Source organism: Mustelus asterias, chromosome 3, assembly GCF_964213995.1.
Source record: "Mustelus asterias chromosome 3, sMusAst1.hap1.1, whole genome shotgun sequence".
NCBI classification, from domain to species: domain Eukaryota; kingdom Metazoa; phylum Chordata; class Chondrichthyes; order Carcharhiniformes; family Triakidae; genus Mustelus; species Mustelus asterias.
The window spans coordinates 115,028,610-115,054,381 of NC_135803.1; the positions used below are offsets into that span (position 1 = coordinate 115,028,610).

The window sequence follows — 25,772 nt, forward strand, 5'->3', positions numbered from 1 at the left end:
TCTGATCCCAGGATTTGGCTCAGGCATGTAGATAGACTTCTCTGTAGTTCACTGCAGCTCTCTTCACTGCAGGAACTGGGGAGCTGCAGCTGCTGGCCAATTTGATTGGCTTGCAGCTCTGTAAGGTGGGACTTTCTCACTGCTGAGGGGTGGAAGTCCTGCCTGCAACCAATTGACGTTCAGTCGAATGTGAAATGGTTATGGAGTGACCAGACCATTAAGATGGCGGGAAAGGAGATCCCACCATTTGAAAAATGTAGGCCCATTGCCTTAGATCTTGGCTGCTAATGGTACAGCCACTAGTGGTGGAACAATTAGGGGGGGCGATTCTCCCAAAAGCGTTCTAAGTGCTGAATTCGCGGGAAAACTGTAATGAATCACGATTGTTTTTTCAGTGGGAAATCACACTCAAATCTCCCACACTCTGTGCACTGCAGAAGTCACAATCGTGAATATAATTAAAGGTTCGGGTGGACAGACCCCCACCCCAGCCTGCCCCGATTGCTGGCTTCCCTCCAGCCCCAATTGATCCCCATGCAGAGTGGCAGTGGGACCTCCTACCTCCACTGATTGCCCCGCCCCAGATGGGCAGTGCCAAGGTGCCCCCTGGGCCTGGGCACTTTGCCCCTTGGGCAGTGCTGGGGGCACAGGCTGCCCGACCCCCTGCGGCACCCTGATTGCCCCCCCCCCCCCCCCCTTCACTCCAGCGGGGTTGTCACGCTAGTTCCCCGAAAGTGGGGAGCTAGTCTGAACCCTGCCAGAGTGAAATTGTACTGATGGGGTGGGAAATGCTATTAAGTCCCGGGCCCGATAATCACATTTAAATAACAGTAAAATAAGATTTAAATTACTTATCTGCTGTTCACGCCAGTTTCCAGTGTGGCCCCAACTGCGCCGGATATTTGACACATGATTCTAAAAGGAAAGTACTAAAAGAATAGCGCGGCAGGATGGGAGAATCGCCCCCTAAAATTGGGGGTCCACGAGTAGCCAGAACTGGAGGAGTGCGGATATTTCATAGAATTGTGGGGTTGGAGGCAATTGCAGCAACGGGTGGAATAGAATCATGAAAATTTTAAAGTTGAGATGTTGCTTAACCTGAAGCTAATTTTGGTTAGTGAGCTCCAGGGTGAACTTGGAGCAGATTTTTCCGATGGCATGTAAAGTCAGTGACTTCAGTCTTTCCAACATTTAATTGGAAGAAACTCCTGCCTATCCATCAGTAGATGTGGGATAAGGATTTTGGAAATTTAAAGACAGTGGTAGCGGGTGCCATTAGCGTAGGCGTGCAGTTGTTTTATTTTAGGTGATGCTGCCAAGGATTAGCATGTAGATAGAGGGGCCAAGGATAGATTCTTGAAGTCCACCTGATGTCAGGGTGCACATAGAGAAGCAATTGTAGGTGATTCACTGGTTATGTTTGAATGCAACTAGGCAAATGTCTGTGCGCCCAATAATCTGCGTCCCTTGATAGGTGGCCACTCACTGTGAGGCATGATTTGAACCTGCTTTCATTGTTCTGATCTCGCTGCTGATAACTATTGAAGGTAGTTCTCCCACCCACCCCCAGCCAGCTCGTCTGAAACCCTGCTCATATTGATGGCAGAATATATTTGCACCTGCCAACAGGAGCTGCCAGGAAGTCCTGGGACTCAGAAGCTCAGTGTAAGGACAACCAGGTTCATGTTACCACATTGTAATCGAGCACCACAGCTCCTTATCCCTCAGATATCATTCAAAGTTAATCACCGGGATTCCCTGGTCTCCCTGTGGCATGTTTCTTGGCACCAGAAGGTGGCACACCATTGGCCGGTGACGGGACCAGAAGATCTCGCCACTGTCAATGGCATTTCCCATTGAATTCACCCCATGCTGCCAGGAAACCCGCAGCGGGGGTGTGCCGTCGGAGAGACCATTAGATCCCGCCGGTGTGAAGAGCAAGTAGATCGCGGCCAGTGTTTCTGACAAAGTTATGGACATTCAAAACCTGTGTGCATAAAGGCCCACCTTCTTAACCTTGAGGTGCTGTGACCCTCAGGTTAAATCACCACCAGTCACAGCCTATGGTCATCTGAGACTATAGCGACTTTACTTTGACTTTTCTTCCTGATCTGGTAGGTAACCTGACCTTTGTGGCCCGGGCTCACATCTGGCCTATCTTAACTTAGGTGCTTGAGAAAAGCTCGAAGTAAATAAAAAAATTCTGGGACAGCAGCTTTCTCCCTCATTAACACACCACCTCCAAACATCTCACATTTCAGAAGTAACTGGATCTTCTGCTAGTAGCCACTTCTACTGGAATCTACTGTGCATTTTAGAATAGATGTAATTCTGACTGGCTTTACAAATTCTGATCCAATGCACCCCACTTCTGCACCAAAAAAAGTCTGTATTTTGAGGCAGTAGTTCATTTTACGTAACAGAAGCATTGAAATAATTTACAATTTACTGTGCCTAGGTCAGAACAAGATTTTATTTCAACAGCAGAGTAACAGTTTTACATTTGTTCTCATATTGGAACTGCTGACAAAAGCAATTTTACCGAGATTTTATTGACTTTAAATACTTCATCTTTTTGCTTAATTTTGCCAATTACTGAACTGAAATATAGATCACTTCCAACTGGATCCTAAGTTCCTCTCAGAAAAAAATGATGTTTAGCCTTCTATCAATCTTACTTTAGTAATATAACTAAAGTTTTTCACAAAATTCACAATTGATTAAATTGAACAAATGGGGTTAAATCTTACAATAAATTGAGGTCAGAAAAGAGGTAATGTGCAGTTAGTTTGATTTTTTTCCCTTTTATTTTGTACATGGTAGGTATATGCTATCCATTTGCTCAGGGTGATTGAATTACAGCCATGTCCATAAGTAAAGCACAAGAATAACCGAGGAAGGGTGCCCACAACTGCACTTAGAGCTTTAGTTGCAGTCTTGTCAGGCATTGTGGTGCCTGACCAGATTTCACATGACACATGAAACTTTCCATGTTTAGCTGAATAGTGTTCAATTCCATTATAAATGAAGACAAGTCCAGGGGCAAGCATCCTATCAGTGGGGTAGATCATGTTTTGCCACTGTGAAAAATGTTATTGTTAAGAGGTTTATAAGATTAGGGCCTATATCTTTAATTTATGGTAAAATAAAAGGGGTTGTGTGAGCTGTGCTGATATCTGCCTGACAGGAGACCAAGGTGAGTGGGCTGTTAAAGATTAGAGGAAGGTCCAGCTTGTTTTTCTGGGAAGAAGGTGTAAGGCACTCACACTTCAAGACAATGGTAGCAGCATTTGAATTTACGATGGTAAGACTTCTGGTTTCCCAAGTTCCAGGAAGGTAGTGAGATGGTCACATTATAAACTGTCCATTTAATTCCAACGTAGAATAGAGTTGGAGACTAATGGATAGCGAATCAACATCTCTAGCTGGATACAATCCCATGTGCTTCTTGTTGACATGAAAATGGGGTTTGAAAGGGGAACGGTTTCTTAAGATATCCCTGGAAACTCACAAACAAGTTGGTCTGCCAGGATCCGGGAGAGAGCGAGAGCAGCCAGAGGTTGAAAGCCTCTATGGTTCACCACACAGGAATACAGCTGAAAGCTTGTGCTCAAACTACCAAATTCAAGAGGAGTTAAAACAAGGCTGGAAGATTGGACTAGAGGAAGAATCACTGGGGTAAATGCCTCACTATGAAAGACAGTTCTGAGATTAAAAGTTACCAGGCTAAGAAAGCAAAAGAACAGGAGTAAGAATCGTGAGATAAGTATTACCTTGGACTGGTTTAGCGAGACTTGAATATCCACCTAAAAAGGACAGTGTAAAGTATATCGGTGTAAAGTATATCTGTGGTGTGTTTTTGGCAGTGCTGTAAGAAAAAAATGGAATGTCCTGTTTTATGGTGTAAAGCACAAGTTGTCTACAAAAATAGTGTTTAATCAGTAATGCTTTTAGACTGTTTGTTACTATATAAGTCTTAAAACGTGAAATCTTGTGTCATCCTTTCAGCTTTAACTGGAAGTTCAAATTTATTTATTAAATAACCAGTCTCTACATGGATTGTAATGAAAGGGGCAACTTTCCTCAGACTCCTGGAAATGTAATCTTAGAGGAAACGTTGGTTCAGAAAAAAATACTTTTGTTTAGTTGTGGACTGAATCAGAAAACATACAAGTTTCTGCCCCATATTCCACCCTGCATCCATCCGCATCAGCTCTGGGCTTTGGAGTTGCAGCAATCTGTTAAGGAGATAAATAATCTGATTTGGCACAACACTCCTACTCTCCTCTTTAATTTGCCTTACACGAGGAAAATTATAATTAAATCATTCAGAGTAAAACCCTTGAGTGTCTGGGAGGAAAACGTTTTTATGGACACTGCTGGTAAAGACCAACATCCATATTGCGCTACGAAGATATTTATCCACCGGTATTATTAAAAGAAAGGAGGGGGAGGGAATAACATTTCTGCATCATTTGTACAGCAAATGGAATTGTGCGGTTCAAAACCTGTAAAACTAAATAATAAACGTGGCTGGTTGCTATCTAAAAGGCAACCGGAGAGCAAAGCAAATGATATTAAATTGTACAATTTGTTTTTTTTCCCCCCCAAAAAAACCAAGCACAATAATTTATTTTATGATAATCATTATTTTGGTTGTAGAGGAGGAAAAAACATTGTAAAGTTATTCATATCAGTTCTGTCAAGCATAGCAGAATGTCACTGGGCACTGGTGGGTGATTTTTACTGCATATTACTGTTGACTGAATAAAGCTGTTGCTTGATCACAACAGCTGTTGAAATAAGAATAGAGAATAGGAAAATAGTACACATTGAATATTGCTGGTAGGAGCATTGAAAATATAATATGGCAGAAGAGATAAAATAATGTAATATTAAAACTGATCTTTTACATATTTTACCTCAGAGGTCAGATACTGCTTTTTACAATGCATGTCTTGAATACCCATGAGTGTTTAAGCTGATTAAAATTTAGTGCGTACACATTGCGCTCAACATAGATTAATTCTGCACAGCTTTTCTGACATTTTTACATTTAATTCCATACTCCTGTTCTGCATAGTCTAGATAAATTTCTGCTAATGCTTTTTTTTTCAGTTTGAATGTTTTAATAGCAGCATGTTTGATGTGAATAAACAACAACAACTTGCCTTTATGTAGCACAGCTAACATAATAGAATGAGACAACATTACATGATACTGGAATACATAAGTAGATATTAAGACAGATGATGAAAGTCTTGGCCTAAGGAGCAGACTTTAAGAAATGCCTTCAAGCAAGATAGAGAGGTGGAGAAATGTAGGGATGAAGAACCAGAGCACAGGGCTTAGGCAACTGAAGGCATGGCCATCAATGACAGCAATTATATTCGAGGATCCTCAAGAGGCTGGAATTAGATGAGTGCAAATGTCTTGGAGGATAATGGGGATGGAGGAGATTAGAGATAGGGACGGGTGAGGCCATAGAGGGATTTGAAAACACAGATGAAAATTTTAAAATCAAGACATTGCTCAATCGGGAGCCACTAAAGATCAGCGAGTGCAGGGGTGATAGGTGATTAGGACTTAGCGTGAGTTAAAACCTGGACAGCAAAGTTTTTGATGATCCCCATCCTTCTCATTAGATGTTGGAATGAGAAAGATTAGTGTAAAAATCATAGAATTATATTGTATAGAAGGAGGCCAATCATGCCCTGAGCCTTTGAAATAGCTATCAATTAAGCCCACTCCCCTGAACCTTCCCACAAATATTTTCCCTTTGAGTTTTTAATCCAATTCATTAAAGATCATTTTCTTCAAATAATTCTAAATGATATTCCTATTTATACTGATTTCATGTAATAAACAAAATATTACAATGTGAATTTAATATCTGTCTGCTTGTCGGTCTATTTACTAAATCACAATATGTGTTCTTAATATGTAATTGTCATTTTAGAAATGATTCTTTTGAAAAAGTATGGTTGAATACTTTTGTGAATGCTTCAGCAATTTTTGATTGCACTGCAGTTATGACTTGTTATGCAATATATCTAAAAGTAATTATACATTTTGTAGAAAAGCTGCTACAACACCTTCAATTAAATACTTGTGGTACAGCTTTATCTGCATCTAAAGTAAATTTTATTTTGGTGATATCATGTCGTTTCAGTTGGCAAATTAAAATGCATTTGCTGGGATTGAAGTCGAGTAGTTTTGGTGTGCCTGTGACCTAGCTGAAAATACGAAATATGTTCTTGAGACCCCGATGGCCAGTTCAAACTCTCAAAGAGATTTGATAGCGCAGGTGGTGCTAATATAGGACAGACCCCTAGGCACTTGTAGTCCAGAGTTGTACAGATTGTAAGCTGTCTGAGTCCATATGGCAATATGTCCCACTCTGCAAAAGGCATTGGAGATGTGCCTGCAGGTGGAATGGTCAGTGTAGTATATGCAAAAGACAATCTTTAACCGTTACCACGCAGGCAGAACAAAGAGGAAATGCATTTCTAATCTACTCAGCTATATTTATTTTAATATGTATTTTATTTTGTGTGATTGGATATCAGCACCTCCAATTTGCCTTCTGTTCAACTAGCCAATCTATAATTTATGATGTAAAGATTCATAACTTTGGTTGTCTTTTGAGAATGCAAGATTGCAAGTAAAGTCTGATGCTGAAATAATGAGTGGGATTTAATGTTCCTAATATGGGTCCAACCCCTATTAGTTGGAGAATCAGTGAGAATCAGTGAAGGGAATGCCCTGATAGAATTAAGTGCCTGTCTGACTTTTAACAGGCCTGCCTCCAGCCTTGCCCTGGATTTAGGATCCTAGGCCAAGAGCTGCAAGCGAGTCAGAGGCTGCAGGGACTTCAGGGATCATCATTGGATTCCTGGACAAGAAGAAAGAATTTTTGTTCCCTTCACCAATTTCACCCCAACCACATGCTTAGTCTATTATTCATCCTGCTACTACCTTGACAGCAGAACATCAATTTCAACTGCCATACTGTCAATAACAAATTCTCCAAAACTCTCCTCTTAACCATTTCTTCATCCACCTGTAAATGTCTCTCAGGCAGACACCATTTGGCAACATGCATTTATGTATAAAAGCATTCCAAGGTGCTTCAGAGGTGCATGGGGAAAATGGGTAAATGTTGCTCAAGGCTGGGTAGTAAGGAGAGCTTGAGGAGAGGAAACTGAAGGGTTTGAGGAGGGAATTCAGGAGTGTGAAACTCAGGCAACTGAAAATTAAGATTTCTGTCACTCTTTCTATCTCTCCCGTCATGTCTTGGCATTCATTTCTCTCTTTATTGCTGTGATGAAGAACTTTGAGACAGTTTTTTTTATATTGAAAATACAACTTTAATGTAATTTGTACCTGCCATTGTAATGTAACAGCTCTTACCAAAATCACCAATGGTATTCAAAGTGTTGAAGGTAATCTATGCATTCTTGTCCTCCTTGAGTTTCTTCAACCTTTCATCCACCATCCTCTTCCAGCATCTCTACATGGTTGTCTCAACTGGGTGGCACTGCACTTAACTGGTTCTATTCTACAATTCATTTGTAGCCAGAGAATCATCTGCAAGTGCTTATTTTCCCTCTCCCACACCATTGTTCTGGCATTCCCCAAGGATCGATCCTTTGCCACTTCCTATTTCTCATGTTGTTCTTTGGCTATATCATCAAAAATAGTGCCAGGTTCCACACGTACACTGAGGCCAGCTCTGCCTCACCACTGCCTCTTATCAAGTCATCCACTCAGCATCTCTGAATTATCAGACAGCTTATCTGACCCCACTACCAGATGGTGAGACAATTCCTTCCAACAAAAAATTGGGAAGACCAAAGTCTTTTTAAAGAAATTATTATTCACTCACAGGATATGAGCAACGCTGGCAAGGCCAGCGTTCATTGCCCAACCCAAGTTGCCCTTGAGAAGGGTATGGTGAGCAGCCTTCTTTAAAACAACTAATAGGCTTGCTGGGCCATTGTAGACAACACTTATGAGTCATCCACATTAATGGGGCCTAAAATTATGAATGGGCCAGAACAGGTAGAAATGTAGAAAATAGGAGCAGGAATAGGCCAACAGCTCTTCAAACATACTCCGCATTTCAGTATGATCATGGCTGATCCTCTATCACAACACCATACTCCAGAAGTCTGCCTATACCCTTTGACATCTTTTAGAGTCTGTAAATTTATTTCCTTCTTAAGTATAATCAGTGATTTGGCCTCCGCACCCTTCTGTGATAGAGAATTCCACAGGTTGCCACACTCTGAATGAACAAGTTTCTCCTCATCTCAGTCGTAAGTGGCCTACCCTGTATCCTGATAACTGTGACTGCATTTTACAGCATTTGCCATGTATTTGCCCACTTACTCCACTTGTCTAAATCACTAGAAACCTCATAACATCCTTCTCACCACTTACATTAATGGATACTAAGGAACCAAATTCTTTACAGCAAATCCAGTGATGTTGTGGCTACCATTACTGGTGCTTTTTATTCCAGATTTATTAAATAGTAAATGCCACAAATTGCCTCCTACCCACTGACTCCCACCCCCATCTCTGGCAACTGTCCGAGACTGAATCAGATTATTTGCAAGTTGGTGTCTTATTTTATCCCGTGATGAGCATCCAACTAAATATTCACAGCATCAGTAAGACTATATCCATTATAACATAACTTGACTCTGCCACTGCTTCAACTTAATTAGTGCTGAAAAACTCAACTGTGCCTTGGTTACCTGTAGACATGACAATTTCAATGCACTCCTGGGCAGCCTCACACACTCTACCTTCTACAACATTGAGGTCACCCAAACCTCTGCTGCATGGGTCCTAATTCACACCAAGTCCTGTTCACCCATTAAATCTGTGTTTGCTGACCTACATTGGCTTCCATCTGAGCAATATCTCAACTCTAATCCTTGTTTTCGAATCCACCCATTGCTTTTCCTCCAATATCCTGCAGCCCCACAACCATCCAAGATGTCTGCACAAATTCTGTCCAATTTTCTTCAGATCCCCAGTTTGAGTTGCTGCTTAATCAGAGGCTGTGCCTTCAGCTACCAAGGGTGTAAGGCCTGGAATGACCTCACTAAAACTTCGGCATATCTCTTTTGTTCTTTAAGACATTACTTTCAAACCTTTGGCCAAGCTTTTGATCATCTATCCAAGTATCTCCATGATGTGGAGATGCCGGCGTTGGACTGGAGTAAGCACAGTCAGAAGACTTCTTACTGTGCTTACCCCAGTCCAACACCGGCATCTCCACATCATGGCTACCATCAACACCGCAAACTGCCGGCTCCAAGTGGAGAGGACCTCCAAGAAGATCGTGCATATCGACACAGACATCAAGTTTCTACAAGTATCTCCATACATGACACAATGTAAAATTTTGTTTGATAATGCTCCTGTGAAATGCTTTGAGATGTTCTATTACTTTAAAGGCACTGCATAAACATGTGCTGTTGTTATTGTTTTTGATGTAACTGTTACTTAGGGTTCAGAGGCTTGCATCTTGTTTTCTGATATGCTGTACTGGTCGGCTCAGTTTTATAGCCCCAACACACTCAGAAAATTAGCCTTTTATGCTAGCTTTCATTTTAGAGATGCAGTTCAGATGCAAGGTCATCAAGATGTAGGCTTTTTACTGTGTGCTATTAAGCTTTTGATTTTAAAAATGGACCTGAATTTCTTGGGAGCTCTCTCTCCCATTTAGTTGTCAATCTTTGTACTCTCATCTCTGAATCAGAAGGCTGAGAGTTGAAACCACAGTCTTGAAACTAATTGAAGCAGGCACTTCAGTACAGTACTGAAGGAGTGGTGCACTGTTTGAGATGCCATCCTTCAGATGAGACATGGCCTTGTCTGACCTCTCAGGTGGAGTCAAATGATACCATGTTTCTATTAAAAGCAGAAAAGTGGAGTTCTCCTACTGTCTTGACCAACATATGTTCCCTCAATAATTACTAAAAACTGATGATCTTCTGAAGACATAAAAGGTGCTATATAGATGGAAATCTTTGAACCCCCCCCACCCTTGAATCCTCTCCGCCCGCCCCCCCCCCGCCCCCCCGTCAGTGGCAAACCATATTTCCTGCCATTCAATATCAGAAACCTCATTCACATAAATTAGCATGTCATTATCGGGCCCATATGCCAGAATCAGGGCCCTATGCCAAATAATGGATCAGTGGCGGAGTTCTGTCAGAACGGTATGCAAGCACGACTGGCCTTGTAAGGCGTGTACTTGATGAGCAGTATTCCCAGAGGAGCTCGGAGGTGAGTGCAATGCTCAGTGAGGAGGGGATGATATCAGGGAGTGCCGGGGTGCACCTGGTGAAGATTATTTCCTGGTGTATGCGCTGTGCTCTGGGTGGATCATTGATTCACTTAGCTGATGGTGGGGTGAGTGGATCAGAAGCTGCCTACCAGTGATATATTGTGGAACCCCTGCCTGCCTTCCTTCAAAATTGCACACTCATTGCCGCTTGTGGCCTCAATGCTGCTTATCGGAGAAAATCTTCCCCTTGGTTTTTGTTTTCCTTTTTCTTTCACTGACAAGAAGCTCTCAGAACCCTGAAGAAGAGTTCAAAACGTTTCCGTTGGAGCTCCACTGCAGTTATGGCAGGAGATCAGGAATTTCAGAATATAATTAGTCCCTAAGATGTTGGATAAGGTGGTTTGTTTGATAAAGTTATCAAATGGAGTAGGATTCTCAAAAATTGGCTGTGGGAAGAGGCCTCAAGTTCTGATGTTTTCTTTGTTGTACTGATCAATTCATTGGGAGCCTTTAGTTAATGCTTCCACATCATAAGACAGAAATATGTGGACAAATGTATTTTTGTTGGTACCTCAGCTGTTATTAAATCATATATTAAACTGATATGAAATTGTGAATTGGTTTATAAGGAACAAATTCTTAATTTTGGTACCCCTGTTTGAGAGGAAATGTTTTTCTTTGTTATTCCGTTTACAAACGAGAAACCTTTGGCTAATATTGATTGCACTAATAGGTGCAGTTGACAGACCATATAATAGTAAGCGGGAGGAGGAGGAAGAAATATTCAGACAAATTAGAGAATTGAATGAAAAAATTAATGGGAGAATCTCAACAATATGGTATTAATTAGGAGGTGTAGCTAAAAGGGATAAGGAAATGGAGTTCTTACAATATGTATAGGACTCCTATTGAACCCAATATGTAAAAGTCTTGACAAGGTACGGTTCACTTTTGGTCCAGTAATGGAGCATGAACGAGGGCAGATAAGAGGTAAAAGTAAGGGAATATCTAGGCAATATAATATGCTTTAAGATGATGCTGGAGAAAAAAATGAATATAGCAATACCAGGTTAATGGTATGGGGAAAAGCTGATTTGAAGGGTTGAGAGTAGAACTTGTGAAAACAAAATAGACGGCAATATTGGCAAACAATGATATAGAATAACAGTGGGAAACATAGTATGGTGAAAAGCTGATTTGAAGGGCGATCTTACTGGCTGTTCACACCACATTCCCACTGCAGCGAGGCCAGAGAATTTGCCGCCCAGCCAAATCTCGGTTCACTGCAGCGGGATGGGAAAATCCCATTGGTGTGAATGGCTGTAACATTCCGTAAGAAGTTTCATAACACCAGGTTAAAGTCCAACAGGTTTATTTGGTAGCAAAAGCCACACAAGCTTTTGGAGCTCCAAGCCCCTTCTTCAGGTGAGTGAGAATTCTGTTCACAAACAGGGCATATAAAGACACAGACTCAATTTACATGAATAATGGTTGGAATGCGAATACTTACAGCTGATCAAGTCTTTAAGAAACAAAACAACGTGAGTGGAGAGAGCATCAAGACAGGCTAAAAAGATGTGTATTGTCATTCCGGCCATGGTTTTCAACAAAGTCCAGCTAAAAGGAAAGAACAAACTCAACCACACAGAGACTGTATGGATGAATAAAGACATTGGAGAACAATTGAGGATTAGGAAAGAGGAATACATTAAGTACATAGACAGTGGAAGAGTGCAGGATAAGGGAGAATATGAAAAGATTAGGAAAGATGTGAAAATAATACAGTGAGGAAGGCAAAGAGGAACCATAACATCAAATTATTAGGGGACATAAAAGAAAGGAGTAAAATAATTTGCATGCACAATAATTAAGAAAGGGAAGACTCGAATGGGATAGAACCATTAGGGGATAAACAGGATATATGACACGTAATGATAGATAGATGGGAGAAATATTAATTAATTATTTTGCTTCTAACATTTACCAGAGAGATTGAACAGGTCGATGTAACATTGCATGAAGAGATGAGTAATGAGATAAGTGCATTTAAAATTAAAAAAAAGGATATACTGAATAAATTTATTCAACTCCAAAGAGGATAAAATCCTGAGACTGGACAGATTGCATCCACACATTTTAAAAGAAGCTAAGAAAGACATTGCTACACATGTTTAGTAATTTGATAGAAAAAGGTACTGTGCCAAAGGACTGGTGGATAGCGAAAGTAATCCCTGCATTTAAGAAGGGGAACGAATCATGACCAGGGAATTATGGACCAGTCAGCTTAAAATTGCTGGTAGGAAAAATAATGAAATTCCTACTAAAGGAGAGAATAGGAGAAACAGCTAGAAAATAAAAATGAATAGACTGCTGGATTGATCAACCTTTATTGAAATTTTAGAAGAGGCAACAGAGAGAGGAAACAGTGGCAATGTAGTAGATGTAATTAATCTGGGCCGGGATCCTCCCAAAAAAATTTGACGTGTCGAATTTGCGTAAAAACTGGAGTAACTCCTGCTGGTTTTTTTAGTGGGATTTTCAAAATGAATCTTCCACATTCTGTTCACTGTAGAGTGCCTCAGGGAGAGTCACGCTGAAAATCAGGGGGCGGTGCCCAATTCCCGCTGGAGAATGTGGCTGCATGTCACCGAATGGGCCACTGTGCATGCACCAATCTGTCAAAGCGGAGATCGTCGCATGCGCAGTAGCCCCGCACTGCCGGGCACCCGATTGCTGGCACCCCCCCCCCCCCCCCGATTTTTAAAAGGTTTTTGAGAAGCTGCATTCTGAATGATGAATAAAATTAGTGAATGTGGAGTCAGGGGACAAATGACAGAATGGATTCCTAGCTGGCTTCAAGATAGAAAGCAGAGAGTGAGAGTAAAATATTGCTATTCATGTGACAGAGATTGAGAAGTGGTATTCCACAAGGATCAGTGTTGGGACCACTGTATTCGCAATTTGCATCAACAATTGGAACTTCGGAATCAAAAACACATCTTCTAAACTTGAAGTTGACACCAAATCGAAGAGAATAGTCAATGTTGAGGAGGACTGCAATAAAATACAGGAGGACAGTGATAGACTGACAGAGTGGGAAATAATTGACAAATGAACTACAACACAGTTAAATGTGAGATAGTACAATTTGTTAGGAAGAATATGGGAGTCCCTTATTACTTGGAAGGTGCAAGTCTAGATGGGGTAAAGAAATAAAGGGATCTTGGAACCAATCATTAAAAGTTGCACCACAGGTTAGCAAGATCCTAAAATAAAGCAAATCAAGCACTAGGCTTTATTTCCAGAAAGATTAGAATTGAAAAGTAGAGCAGTTATATTACACCTGTTTTGAACCTTGGTTAGACAACTTAAGAGACTGTGTGCTCTTCTGTTCACTATATCATGATAAGGGTATCTCGATACTGGAAAGAGTGTGAAGAAGATTTGTAAGGATGCTGCGCAAATGTGTGGGTGTATGTATCAGAAAAGGATCAATAGGTTGGATCTCGTTTCTCTCTTGAAAAAAGGAAGGCTGAGGGAGATCTTGCAGAATTTCTTAAAATTATGAAAGATTTTGATACAGTAGATACAGAGCATATATTTCCATTTCTGGGGAAGAGTAACTAGAGACCATCAACATAAGATAGTCATCAAGAAATTCAATAGAGTGGCAAAAATATGAACCTCACTACCACAGGGAATTGTAGAAGTGGATAATATAGATGCATTTAAGGGAAAGTTAGGCAAACATTTGAGGGAGAAGGGTTGCGATAGTAGATTTGGTTAAGGAAAGATGGGAGGAGGTTTGAGGGAAGCATAAATGTTGCATGGACTCGTTTGCCTGTTTCTGTGTCGTGTACACCATGTAACTTGTTTAAAAAAACTGAACGCAGATGAATAGTAGTAATTCAGCAGGTAACTTTACAGTGTACAACTGTTTTTAGTTAGAGTTTCAAGTCTGAGTCCCCAAATCTCTGCAGTTTCTGGGTGAAACACTAATTGGAGTACTTTGCAGCAGTGTTACTGCCCCAAAGAAAGACTATTCTTATCAGCTGATCATTGAGGTTCATTGCAGATCAAAATGTGCCAAACTCAAAAAACAGGTTAATTACTTTCTCTTCAGTATATTAAGAAATTGAATATAATCGTAGTCTCTATGTTTGTTCTTCAACCAAATATATTTAGGAGCCAAACCTGTAGCTGAAACTCCTTCATAATGATGACAAATTCATCCCTTGGTTGTGGATATGATTTTGGTATTTATACAATGTTAGGCTGGATTAATATCAGTGTCCATCTTTAACCTGTGACACATTTTTAGGCAAGCGTTGATACTACAGTAACACAAAATTGCTACATTATTTGGGTCCATCAGTGATGTGGATTAAAGTCCATAGGCATATATCAATGCAGAATTCCGAGTGTATGACTGACATTCAGAGAAATTCAGTTAAGATTATCGCAATAAATGAAATAATGTAAGCCCAAAGCTATTTAATTTCTCAATAAAATGTACAAAAAGGCATTTCTAACTGCTGCCTAAATGATAAACCTCTTGCAAACATTTCAGTCATTCTCATTTTGTGTTCTGGAGTTTGAATGACATTCATGTCTACCTTGACCAACTAAATGTTACCATAACTTTACAAGAAGGATGTGGGTAAATGAGCAGAAAAAGCAGTTTGCACGAATATAATGAAATGCGGCCTATATGCCTTCCCAACCACTTAACTAGCTCAGAGTCAAGGGCCAGAGACTTGATGGAGCTATATTGCTTAGCTTTTACACCATATCAGGGTGTTTATGTGTTGACCTTTAACACATAAATACTTCAACCTCAATTACTGCACCATCTCTAACCTTACAAATTTAGCTAGACTTACCACAAATCACCAAACAATGCATATGTACCATGCAATCACATTTTACTATTTGCAAAATAAATCCTGATTGGATATTAGAGGTGTTTAAATTGAGCGCTGCTGAAATTCACTAGGCTCATGCAGGTATTAGTTGAAATAGAGGTTAGAATTTTTTTGCTCGTGTTGGTCGGTATTGTGAATAATGGGACTCCTTTCTCTTTTAGAAATGGTATTTATGCTGACATCATGCAGAAATATGAAATTTTGCCTCGATCCCAATCAGAATTTTCTATCAAGATTCCACCAAGGTTGACATACAATTGAACAGTCTGGTTTTATTTGTTGATTTCCAGTCCAACGGTCTTATTGTCAGATGATAAAACGATGCCTTTAGGAGCATTAGAACAAAAGTAAGCCATTTAGCTGGACGTTCTCCACTGATTGACCAAAGGAAATCAAACTCACTTGTGCATAGGCTGCAACGGGAGCTTGTTCTCCTGGCTGCAACAGGGCTGCAGCATGATATCGGAGGCCTAGCGGCGAGGCATATTCTTGATGAAGCCATACCCCACTGGTGAAAGAAGAAATCATGTTTCTTGAGGTCAGCAGTCCGTCACTTTTAAAATTTTAAAATACTTTTATCAGCAGTCATGCAATGAAGAGAAAGTTGCTTTAGCTATTTGTGAACTGATGAGAAGTGTCCTCAGCTTCCTGACACTGCATCGTGGCATATAATCAGGATCATTACTGAATAGCTCCCTGGCTCCTCTTCCCCCATTCCCATGGCTCCCAGATTCTGCCCATGTCAGAAACAGCACTGAGATTTTGGTGACAGTAGCTGGGGGGAAGAAGTGGGTGGGAAATCTTGAACATATTTGTTGCTGATTATATCAGTTTACAGGAGTGATGCCTTCATTTACCCCATCTGTTTGCTGACTTACTGTTGTGTCTAACTTGTATGTAAAAATCTCTGCAAGCTGTGGGCAAATAAGCAAAATTCTCACACTAATGGTGCCTGATGTTTCAAGAATAGGAATTGTAGCTGAGCTGCTCTGGAGCTTATTCAGGCACACCACATCATTTTGGTTTCACTATAAGTGAGGTCGCTGGAAGTTGTAGTGTGTGTTGAGTCCCACAATAGTGACGAACCTCTCGACATTCATTGCTATTGAGGTAGCAAATCTGGGCCAATATATTCTATCTAAGATGTGGTGCCTAAAACTTCTTACAGCACTCCAGTTATGAAGCATGACTTCCACCCTCTTGTATTCTAGAACCCCAGATATAAAGACTAGGATCCCATTAACCTTAAAATTATTATTTTCTATACCTGTGCATAACATTTTAATGATCTTGCTGTTACATTGATAGATAGTACTCGTATTCAAGCATGCTATTGTGTTGGTATGCTGTGTCGGAACTCCAATGTTGCATGTCACAATGTGGTAGGTCACAACTTTTAAGAAATGCTTTCCCATGCATTGAGTTCAGTAAGTAGTCTCATAACACTGCGTTAAAGCTCAACAGGTTTATTTGGTAGCACGAGCTTTCGGAGTGTTGCCCCTTCATCAGGTGAGTCACCTGATGAAGGGGCAACGCTCTGAAAGCTCGTGCTACCAAATAAACCTGTTGGACTTTAACGCAGTGTTATGAGACTACTTACTGAACTCAATGCATGGGAAAGCATTTCTTAAAAGTTGTGACCTACCACATTGTGACATGCAACATTGGAGTTACTCTGCCTATCCCAGTCCAATGCCGGCGACTCCACATCATGCATTGAGTTCTCATTGATAACCTTGCCCTTATAGGAGGGGGGTGTCAGGATTGGCCAGATTGTGTCTCTAGAAGAACTTAATGGTCAGAAAGTTAATTTTCCTTGGGTTCTCTTGCATGCTTAGCAGCTGGTCATATAGTGCCATTGGCTGAAACTTGGGAACAATTCATTGGTGTCAGCAGGAGAGGTACTTAGCCTGATAAAATTTCATGAAAGAAAAGGTGAACAATAATAGGTTTCCAGTTAGGATTAACTGTAATATCTGTATTATCAGTAGACCGTGGTGTTACCGTTGCAGATGCTGCCAGCATTAGTCTGGCTTTTACAGAAAGATCAGCTCACTTTCATGTTTGAACTTGAGCAAAATTCTTGGTTTCTCCACTATTGTGATTTGTCAGTTGTGCCAGAGTTTCTGTGCAGGATATTTCAAATAGGCTTCTATTTAACTAATGAAAGTCCTGATGGCATTGAAATACATGAAGGGGGATGTGGTTTATTACTCAGTTGAACGGAGATAACATCTGACTGCTCACCACATGACCTGGATCATTTATGCCTTGTGACTCAGACAAGTGAAGTAAAATCATTCTTTCGGGTTGGTTATAACAAGAAAATGAGCAATATAGGTAAATGTACTTAAAATTAAATTATAAGTAGAGGTTTATTTTTAGAACTGTGCTCATTTATTTTAACTTGCTTGTGCTCTTCTAAGTGTCTCGCCTCCCTATCAGGATTCTCCAGCACAAAGATAGGCCGAGAGATTTTTGTGTTCATTCTTTTGCTGACCCCCCCCCCCCGAAGATGAGCATTAATAAATTCAAATCCACTTGAAGGTGGCTGAAGGTTTATAGGTTTTCTCTCATTGTTTTCATATAGGAACAACCCAACCTGCAACCATCAAAGACAGACAGAATTCACTACAATTGTGGTAGACTGGCTGGATCGCTAATATTTACCAAGCCCTGAACCAGTCATGTAACCAAGCCGTTGCTTGTTCACTGAATACATAGTGCTTTGTTTCTGGAGAAATTAGTAACCTAACATTTGGAATATACCAGCCTTTGTCTTTTATCTTTGTTGCTGTTTGAAATATTCCGAAATGGTATAATGTATTACTAGCTTTGCAAAAGTTGGCTTTCAGCAGTGAATGTTTGCTTTATTGTCCTTATAGTAAATATTACTGCAGACGATTCTAAGAAATGACTGATGTTCGATATTAGCAATGAGTGAAAGGCTGTAGAGAAGTTGAACTCCACTGATCTGGATATAGAAAGGCTGCATTAAGCACTTGTCCAGCATTGAGTGTCTGTTTCCTGTTTAGGAAGGACTATGTCATGCATGCATTGGAATGACATGTCTTTTGTTATTGTAGCAAATTTTCATAATCAACCTTTTTTCCCATTTCTGAACTTTTCAAAGTACATCTACTTTATTAATGTAACAGTAATTTCAACTGCTGAGAGCAGATCATATGCTCATAATTTATAAGCTTCTGAAAAAACACTGACATTACATTGCTGTAGTTCAACAAGCATAATGTGTGGACCACTTTTATGAAGCTCTTTGATATACCACGTGTTGCATTTATTGCAGATCTCTGACTAACTGAGAAACCATATAATGCATAACCCATTAAAACTCTGCTATAATCTTGAATACAACAATTTTTATAGTGCTATCCCCTATTATAACATTTCTCCCCTATAATGTCCCTTTTGTATGGCTCTTGTGCATTTCAGCCTTGTAAAGGGACTGTTCTGTATATATAGTCTTAGCTGTAGCTAAAATATACATATTCTGTTTTCTGTTCTTCAGCTTATCCCATGAGGAGCACGGGTGCAATCATCCTTTATACGGTCATGGTGTGTGTAAATGGCCTGGTTGTGAGGCAGTCTGTGAAGACTTTGGACAGTTTCTGAAGTAAGTCCAGCTCTGTTTTTTCATCCATTAATTGATTGACGTTTGATTAACTCAGGGATCCAGCAGAGTAATGCAGTTGACCTGAATAAAATGCCATCTACGATGTACAGAATTGCAGTAAACTTGCTCGTTAAAGTGTAGAATGGCAGTCATGGGACTGATGTCTGAATCAAACTGATAGTCCCATGTTTGTGATTAGTGGAGGATAAAGTGTTGTGGGGGGGGGGGGCTTGCTGGTTGGGGAGTAAGGCAAAGTATACATATGCCATGCCAGTTAATTTCTATATCTAGGCTGTTGTATACTTAGACCAGCTGAAAAGAAAATGAACGTATATACAATTCTATAACTGTCACTAGTGGATGTTGTATCAGGAGAAAAAGCAGACTCTGTAAGCAGTGTGCATATTTATTTCCTTATTTGTTTTTAAGCTAGTTACAATGCTGGCTCATAAACTCCTGGTTATTAATTAACTGCCAAACATAATTGGCCAACTGTTGTTCCAGTTAGTGTTAGTCAATACAGTGCCAGTAGGTACTCTTATCCTGTATGATAATCAGCATTGTTCGAAAACCATTTCGTCATAGGAATTCAAATATGTGCTTCGACAGATCAATTACCAAAGCTCTAATATTAAGTCTTACATTAAGTCAGTTTTTTAAAAATGCTATCAGTGAGAAAGTGTCCTGGTACTAAGTCAACTCAAAATTGTAGCATTTAACCATTTATGAACTGCATTAGGATATGAGTGGCTTGATAGTCACAAAAAATGTTTGTTACAGTCATATGATGAGACCACCCGAGCCAACAAATTCCATATGTGCTTTAATTTATAATTCTTACTTGATATTCACAAAAATCATTCTAGTTGAGTAATCAGATCACTGTCACATTTTGGATACTGAAAAAGTTTCAGTACTGAAATGGCTAAGAGATTAGGTAATTTTTCAGACAGTGATACAATCCCATCTGTTTTTAATACTGAAGTATACAAACAGCTTTAGAGAATGGAATGTAGCACTTAAAAACAAATTACTGACACTTGACTGTTGCATTTTTATATCAGCTTCTTTTAATAAAATTTCACATAAAATAGACCCAGCTAAGATGGAAGCTGTATGGAAAATGAAAGAAAGACTTATTATGAGTGATTTTTTTGAACTTGTTTTTATTAGCTCACTGTGGCGTAGTTCAGTTGTTTGTCTAGACTATTCAAACTCAGCAAGCATTTAAAGAAAAACTTTAATTACAAAGAGACTTCTATTTAATGTGTTCCATGAGTACAAGGCCTTCAGAATTCTCATGTGTAGATTCAAAACCTTTCCGCATGAATTTGCAGCATTGGGGTTTTTAATTTTAAGGAGAATATGTTAAACAGCAATGGACGTGAAAAAGTCAACGTGCAATAAATTGTGAACTTGTTCCATTCTTGAGAATATTATGAGGGGACAATTGGATCAGTCATTTTCCTATGCTTCCTTTGTTTACTCTTTGACATTTTTTCTCCCCAGAATCTTACTTAAAGTCATATTCACGAGGACCTAAGCATTATCAGATGCGTTGATATTAGTTGAGATTTTCCTGTGTACAAAACCTAACCGTTAATTAAGTAGTGTTAAAACCTTTGGTGCGATGGTCTAAAAGGGTCAGAGTGACCCATATGCCACAGTGCCCTCTAGTGACACTAGAATTGAAGCAATGACAACTTCCTTTTAAACTGAAGATCATTTGACTTCCTCATGATTTTTTTAAAATGCTGTTTACTGAAGTTAAATATTGCTTAAAAAGTCAAGGGCAAAATTAATGCTGCACCTTTTAAGTCTTATCAGGAAAATGGAAAATTACAAAAGTAAACTGGGCAATAACTTTCACACCAGTTCACTTCATTATTGAACTGGTTATGATTTTTTAAAAAACATTTCCTTTCAAGTAATATGGCACAAAAACTGTGTGTTAGTTTGGGGTAAATTGATCATTTAATAGGATTTGCTTTACTTACTTAAAAAATCCTCTTAGATTCAAAATCCATGAGATCTTGGGTGCACGAGGTTTGAATGAAACTCAGCCGATGCTAGCAGCTGGGACAAAGCATGATCAGAAGGATGGAACAAAGAATGGGCAAGCAAAATAAAAGGGGTACATATAGACAGACCTGGAGTTCTGCAAGGAATCTAGCATTTTGCCATTACATAGGCAACAGAGGCGTAAATAGAAATATAATTATCAACTATGTGATGCAAATTTTCAAGGTTTTGAGAGGGAATTACAAAAATAATATCAAACTTTGCTAGGTCCTGACTCCACTTGCAGCAAAAATGGACCCATAGAAGCAGACATCCTGAAATTCACAAAAATCACAAGCCCTTTGGAAATTGCAACAAGTTGAAAGCTATGGTGGAACTAATTAAAAAATATATGAATTATTCTAAAAGCTGCATATATATGGATCAAATTGATTTTAAAACTGAAAATGAACTTTAAGTGTCAACCAATGTTGATAACTATTGTAACAAAATATGTGGAAGTGAAAATTCTGTTTAATACAATGCAATTGAATCTGTTGATTCAACGATAACATTTTTGTAACATCCATGGGTTTGTCTATTTTTGTAACATTTTTGTAGCTTTTAAAATATTGTTTACATTATTTTAAAACATCAAATGTAGCTTAAGTGTAGTGTAGTCTTTTATCAGCCTAATATATATGATCACAAAAGATGATTCAGGGTTAGATTTTTTTCTCCCAATGAAGGTGCAGAGTGGCAATTTTTTGCACAGGAAAAGCTCATTTCCTCTGCTTTCCTAAACCCACGCCATTTTCACGTGGACCTGGATTCTTTGGTCCCGTTCACCCTGCCACTGCTGCCATGGACAATGGAGAATTTGGAACTTGGTTAAATCTCCATTCAGCCATGGGCAAGGTCGGTGAATTCCGGCCATAATCTTTTCTGGGGTTGGGAAATCCTTGCGTAGAAAATGCACATTCATTTCTTCAGAAGTTGGAGGTCCTCTTGGCGATGACCATGGAAAAATTATATTTCCTCCTGCACAATATTTGCATTTGCTGGTGTGGGTTTTGGATGTCCTAAAAAAAACGCATTTCCTTGGAGAGTTTGTGATCACTGAGGGAAGCCTGCTGAGGAGTCAGGAACATTCTAAAAGTTAAATGTAAATTGTTCTGAAACCTTCAGATGTCAGTATTAAATGCTGTGTTGTAATGTAGATGTGTTTTTAATTCATTTATTCACTATAGGGATCTATCCTCCCAAGGTAAGTTGACCCTTGCATTGGCCAGCATTGTGTAACTGTTGTCATGCATTACAGTACTTTTTCCATTGGAAGAACAAACTGATATAATGCATTAGAAAAGTAAAAGGTCTGTCAAACTCCGCTGTTAAATTTTGTGCTGTGATTTAAATCGGTTGACAGCTGTGGCTCTTAAGAAGCCTTACTTTTGAAGGTTGAAATAAAATCTTTGTGCCTGCTCCCATTCATAAATTGATTGGCACTCTGCTTTGAAATGCAAATTGAACAGCATTCTGTTCTATGAGTTTCAGACAATGGAGCTGGAAGCTTTTATTATAGCAACTTTAGTCATTATGAATGCTTGGCTGGATTTGAAAAACTACTAATGGCATCAGCTCACCAGGTGACCGATTGATGCAAAAGCTTTTGAAATTTTTAAGAGGCTGTAATAACAGAATATGCATTTATTGCGATTTCGTGTTTGTTTACACACCTAATAGGAATTTAAAGGATTGCATTTCTTTGCTCTGAAACAGTCTTGCTTTCGTTCTAGTATTATAGATAATGGGGGCGATTCTTCCATCCCGCTGCGCTGCTTTTTTAGCACAGCGGGCTGGGAAACTCGAGCGGAGGTCAATTCACGCTGGGCGTCCGGGCCTCCGCGCATCTCCCAGCCCTTGATTACTGGCGCCATCAGCTCCGCACCAGAAATTGGCGGTGCCTAATGTATGCAGCCCCTAATTTGAATCTACTTTAAATCCCATTAGCGGGCCAGTGACTGAAGTCTCCAGGCCCGCTAGCCATTCGCGAAGCTTGTCACAATCCAGGACATGTCCGGGAGACCAGCGATCTTGGAGGCCAGCAACGCGGGGATCGCGGGACTGGTCAGCAATTGGGAGGCTGGCAGTGTGGGCTACTGCGCATGCGCCGATCTCGGTGCTGACAAACGGCACATGCGTAGTGGCCCACTCAGCGCTATGCTGCTGGCCTTTCCAGCAGGAATACACCTCACTCACTGATTTGTGGAGTGAATCACACTAGTGCACTCTGCAGTGCACAGAGTGTGGGAGATTCATTTTGAAACTCTCGCTGAAAAAAACAGCGTGATCTATTCCAGTTATTATGCTAATTCGACACTTAGAATTTTTTGGGAGAATCTTTGCCAGTGCATTTGAATTCAGGGTTTTATTGGATTGGTAGAAGTGTATTTTTTTCAATGATTTTTTAAAATTCCCATTGCTTTTGAATGGCTCCTGAAGACTGTACATAGTGCATATTGTGTGAGAGGCTATGAAGGATGCATGGGGTGGCATGTGGATGGGTGTGGGGGTGAGGGGACATGGATGGCATTGGTGGAGGGATGAGGTCTGGGAGGCCTTTAAAAATGGTGGGAACTTGGCTGCTTTGGAGAAAGACGAGCCTTCTAACTGGCTTTCCTCCCCACAAACTCAAAATGTGTTTCAACTCCACCCTTGTATGAAAAGACAAAACTCTTGGGCAAAGTCACAAATGAGCAGGGTGTGCATTTCAGAAGGTGCAAGAGTGCACAGGTTGGTTTTACCAAACCCACAGGAAACTCCAGCTCTCTGTCTCAGCTTATGATAGCACTTAAATTATTAACCAAGTCAGAATTTTTACGAAATAAATAATAATTTCCAGTCCATTGTATCAGGACATCATGGCAGGTTTTCCTCAGGATGGTGCCCTTGGTCCAACCATCTTCAGCTGCTTGATCCGTCACCTTCCCTCCATAAGATCAGAAGTGGGAATGTTGGCTGATGTTTGCATTGTTTTCAGTGCCATTCATAACCCCTTAGAAACTAAAACAGTCTGTGTCCATATGCAACAAGACCTGGGTGACGTTCTGGCTTGGTATAATAAGTGGCAAGTAACATTCAAGTCATACAAGTGCCACGCAATGATCATCTTGAACAAGTGAGAATTGCACCATCTCCTCTTTATGTTCAACAGCATTACTATCACTGAATTTCCCACATCAGCAGCCTCAGGGTTACCATTAATCATAAACTTAACTGGGCTAGCCACTTAAATACAATGGCTGAGGGACCAGGTCAGAGGTTGGGAATTCTGTGTATCTTGCCTGACTCCTCAAAGCTTGTCCAACATCTGCAAGGCACAAGGCAGGAGTGTGACGGATTACTCACCACTTGCCTGGATGAGTGCAGCTCCAACATCATTCAAGAAGCTCGTCACAATCCAGGTCAAAGCAGGTTACTTGATCAGCACCACATTCAGCATCTTAAGCATGCAGCTCCTCCACTACTGACGCACTGTGGAACAGTGTGTATCATATACAAGATGCACTGCAGCCACGTGCCAAGACTCTTTTGACAGCATCTTCCAAACACACAACCTTTACCACCCAAAAGGACAAGGGCAACAGATGAGTGAGATTATGACAGGTGCAACTTCCCGTCCTCGACACACACACTGTCCTGATTTGGAACTATATTGTCATTCCTTCACTGTTGCTGGTTCAAAATCCTTGTGCTTTCTCCCTAACGACACTGCAGGTGTACCTACACTAGATGACTGCAGTAGATCAAGAAGGCAGAGTAATAATTGCTGGCCTTGCCAGAGATGCTCACATGGCACTTAAAAAGCGAAATAGCCATTCAGCTGAGATTTAAGGTTTCCTAAAGAAGCATGTTGATGATAAAGACAATCAGCACAATTGTACATCAGATATACAATGAATGGATAAGTATATTTTGCAATTTTAGCATGAAACAAGTTACTCTACTGCAATGTTGCACTCAGAAATTTGAGAGTCAAACCTGGGGACGTAAAAGCTAGTAGGGGGCCTTCCCTCCTTACCATGTTTGAGTCATACCTAAAGTGTTTTAAATTGCACGATTAACCTTCCATTTAGTTCTTTAAAACCACAACTTTTGCATACATAATCAGAAATGCATAGTTGGAAATTTTAAACTGGTTTTTGAAGGACAGCAGATTTTAAAGTGCCTGTGATGGTTAACATTGTTAAAAGGGCGCTGGAATGTTCGCAGGAGGGAAAATGAGATCCTACATAGAGGCTTAAATTTGTTTAAAAGTTAGAGAAGTGGTTTCAGACAGGGAAATTATTTTAATATCAAGATAACATGGATGGAGAGAGTTTTTTAGTGAATATTGATGTGACCAATTTTCTGCTCTTCCCCCTTTTGCCTGTAACCAAAAATTCACCCCAGCCAAAATAAATACAGCAGGGTCAATCAATGCTCAAAGAACCTTTACTTTGCCTTAGGATTCAACTGCTATTCTTGCCCATTATGTAATTAAAAATAATCCTGGATTAATGATTAAATTGAAATAATACTTTCATACATTACGTTGGTTGTTTATAGACATTAGCTGACATTTCACATCTCATATTCCCATTTAATGGGTACCCTAAAAAAAATGCTATTCTGTCACTGCCCAATTATATATGAAACACTTCTGTATGTTTGTTGATATTCGAATCTGTGTTTGGTTGGAATATGAGGAAAGCCTTGGCGATAATGGTAAACTGACTGGATGGAAGAAGGCCTGGCTTTGTCCCATGAAAGGGTCTTCATTTAGTTGGTTGTTTTATTGCAGCAATTTACATTAGCAACTGTCATTTCACCAGAAAGCTTTTGCGTACACTTCATCTGAGGT

At 40.0% G+C, this 25,772-nt stretch overlaps 1 protein-coding gene across 8 annotated transcripts in view; it reads left to right on the plus strand.

Annotated features, from left to right (window-relative positions):
* foxp1b (forkhead box P1b) overlaps window positions 1-25,772 on the plus strand; it is a 502,439-nt gene that overhangs the window by 409,170 nt on the left and 67,497 nt on the right. For all 8 annotated transcript variants that reach the window (XM_078209450.1, XM_078209454.1, XM_078209451.1 and 5 more), the window contains one exon: window positions 18,764-18,868. In XM_078209450.1, coding sequence (XP_078065576.1) covers window positions 18,764-18,868 — 105 coding nt within the window. The remainder of the gene's footprint in view (window positions 1-18,763; window positions 18,869-25,772) is intronic.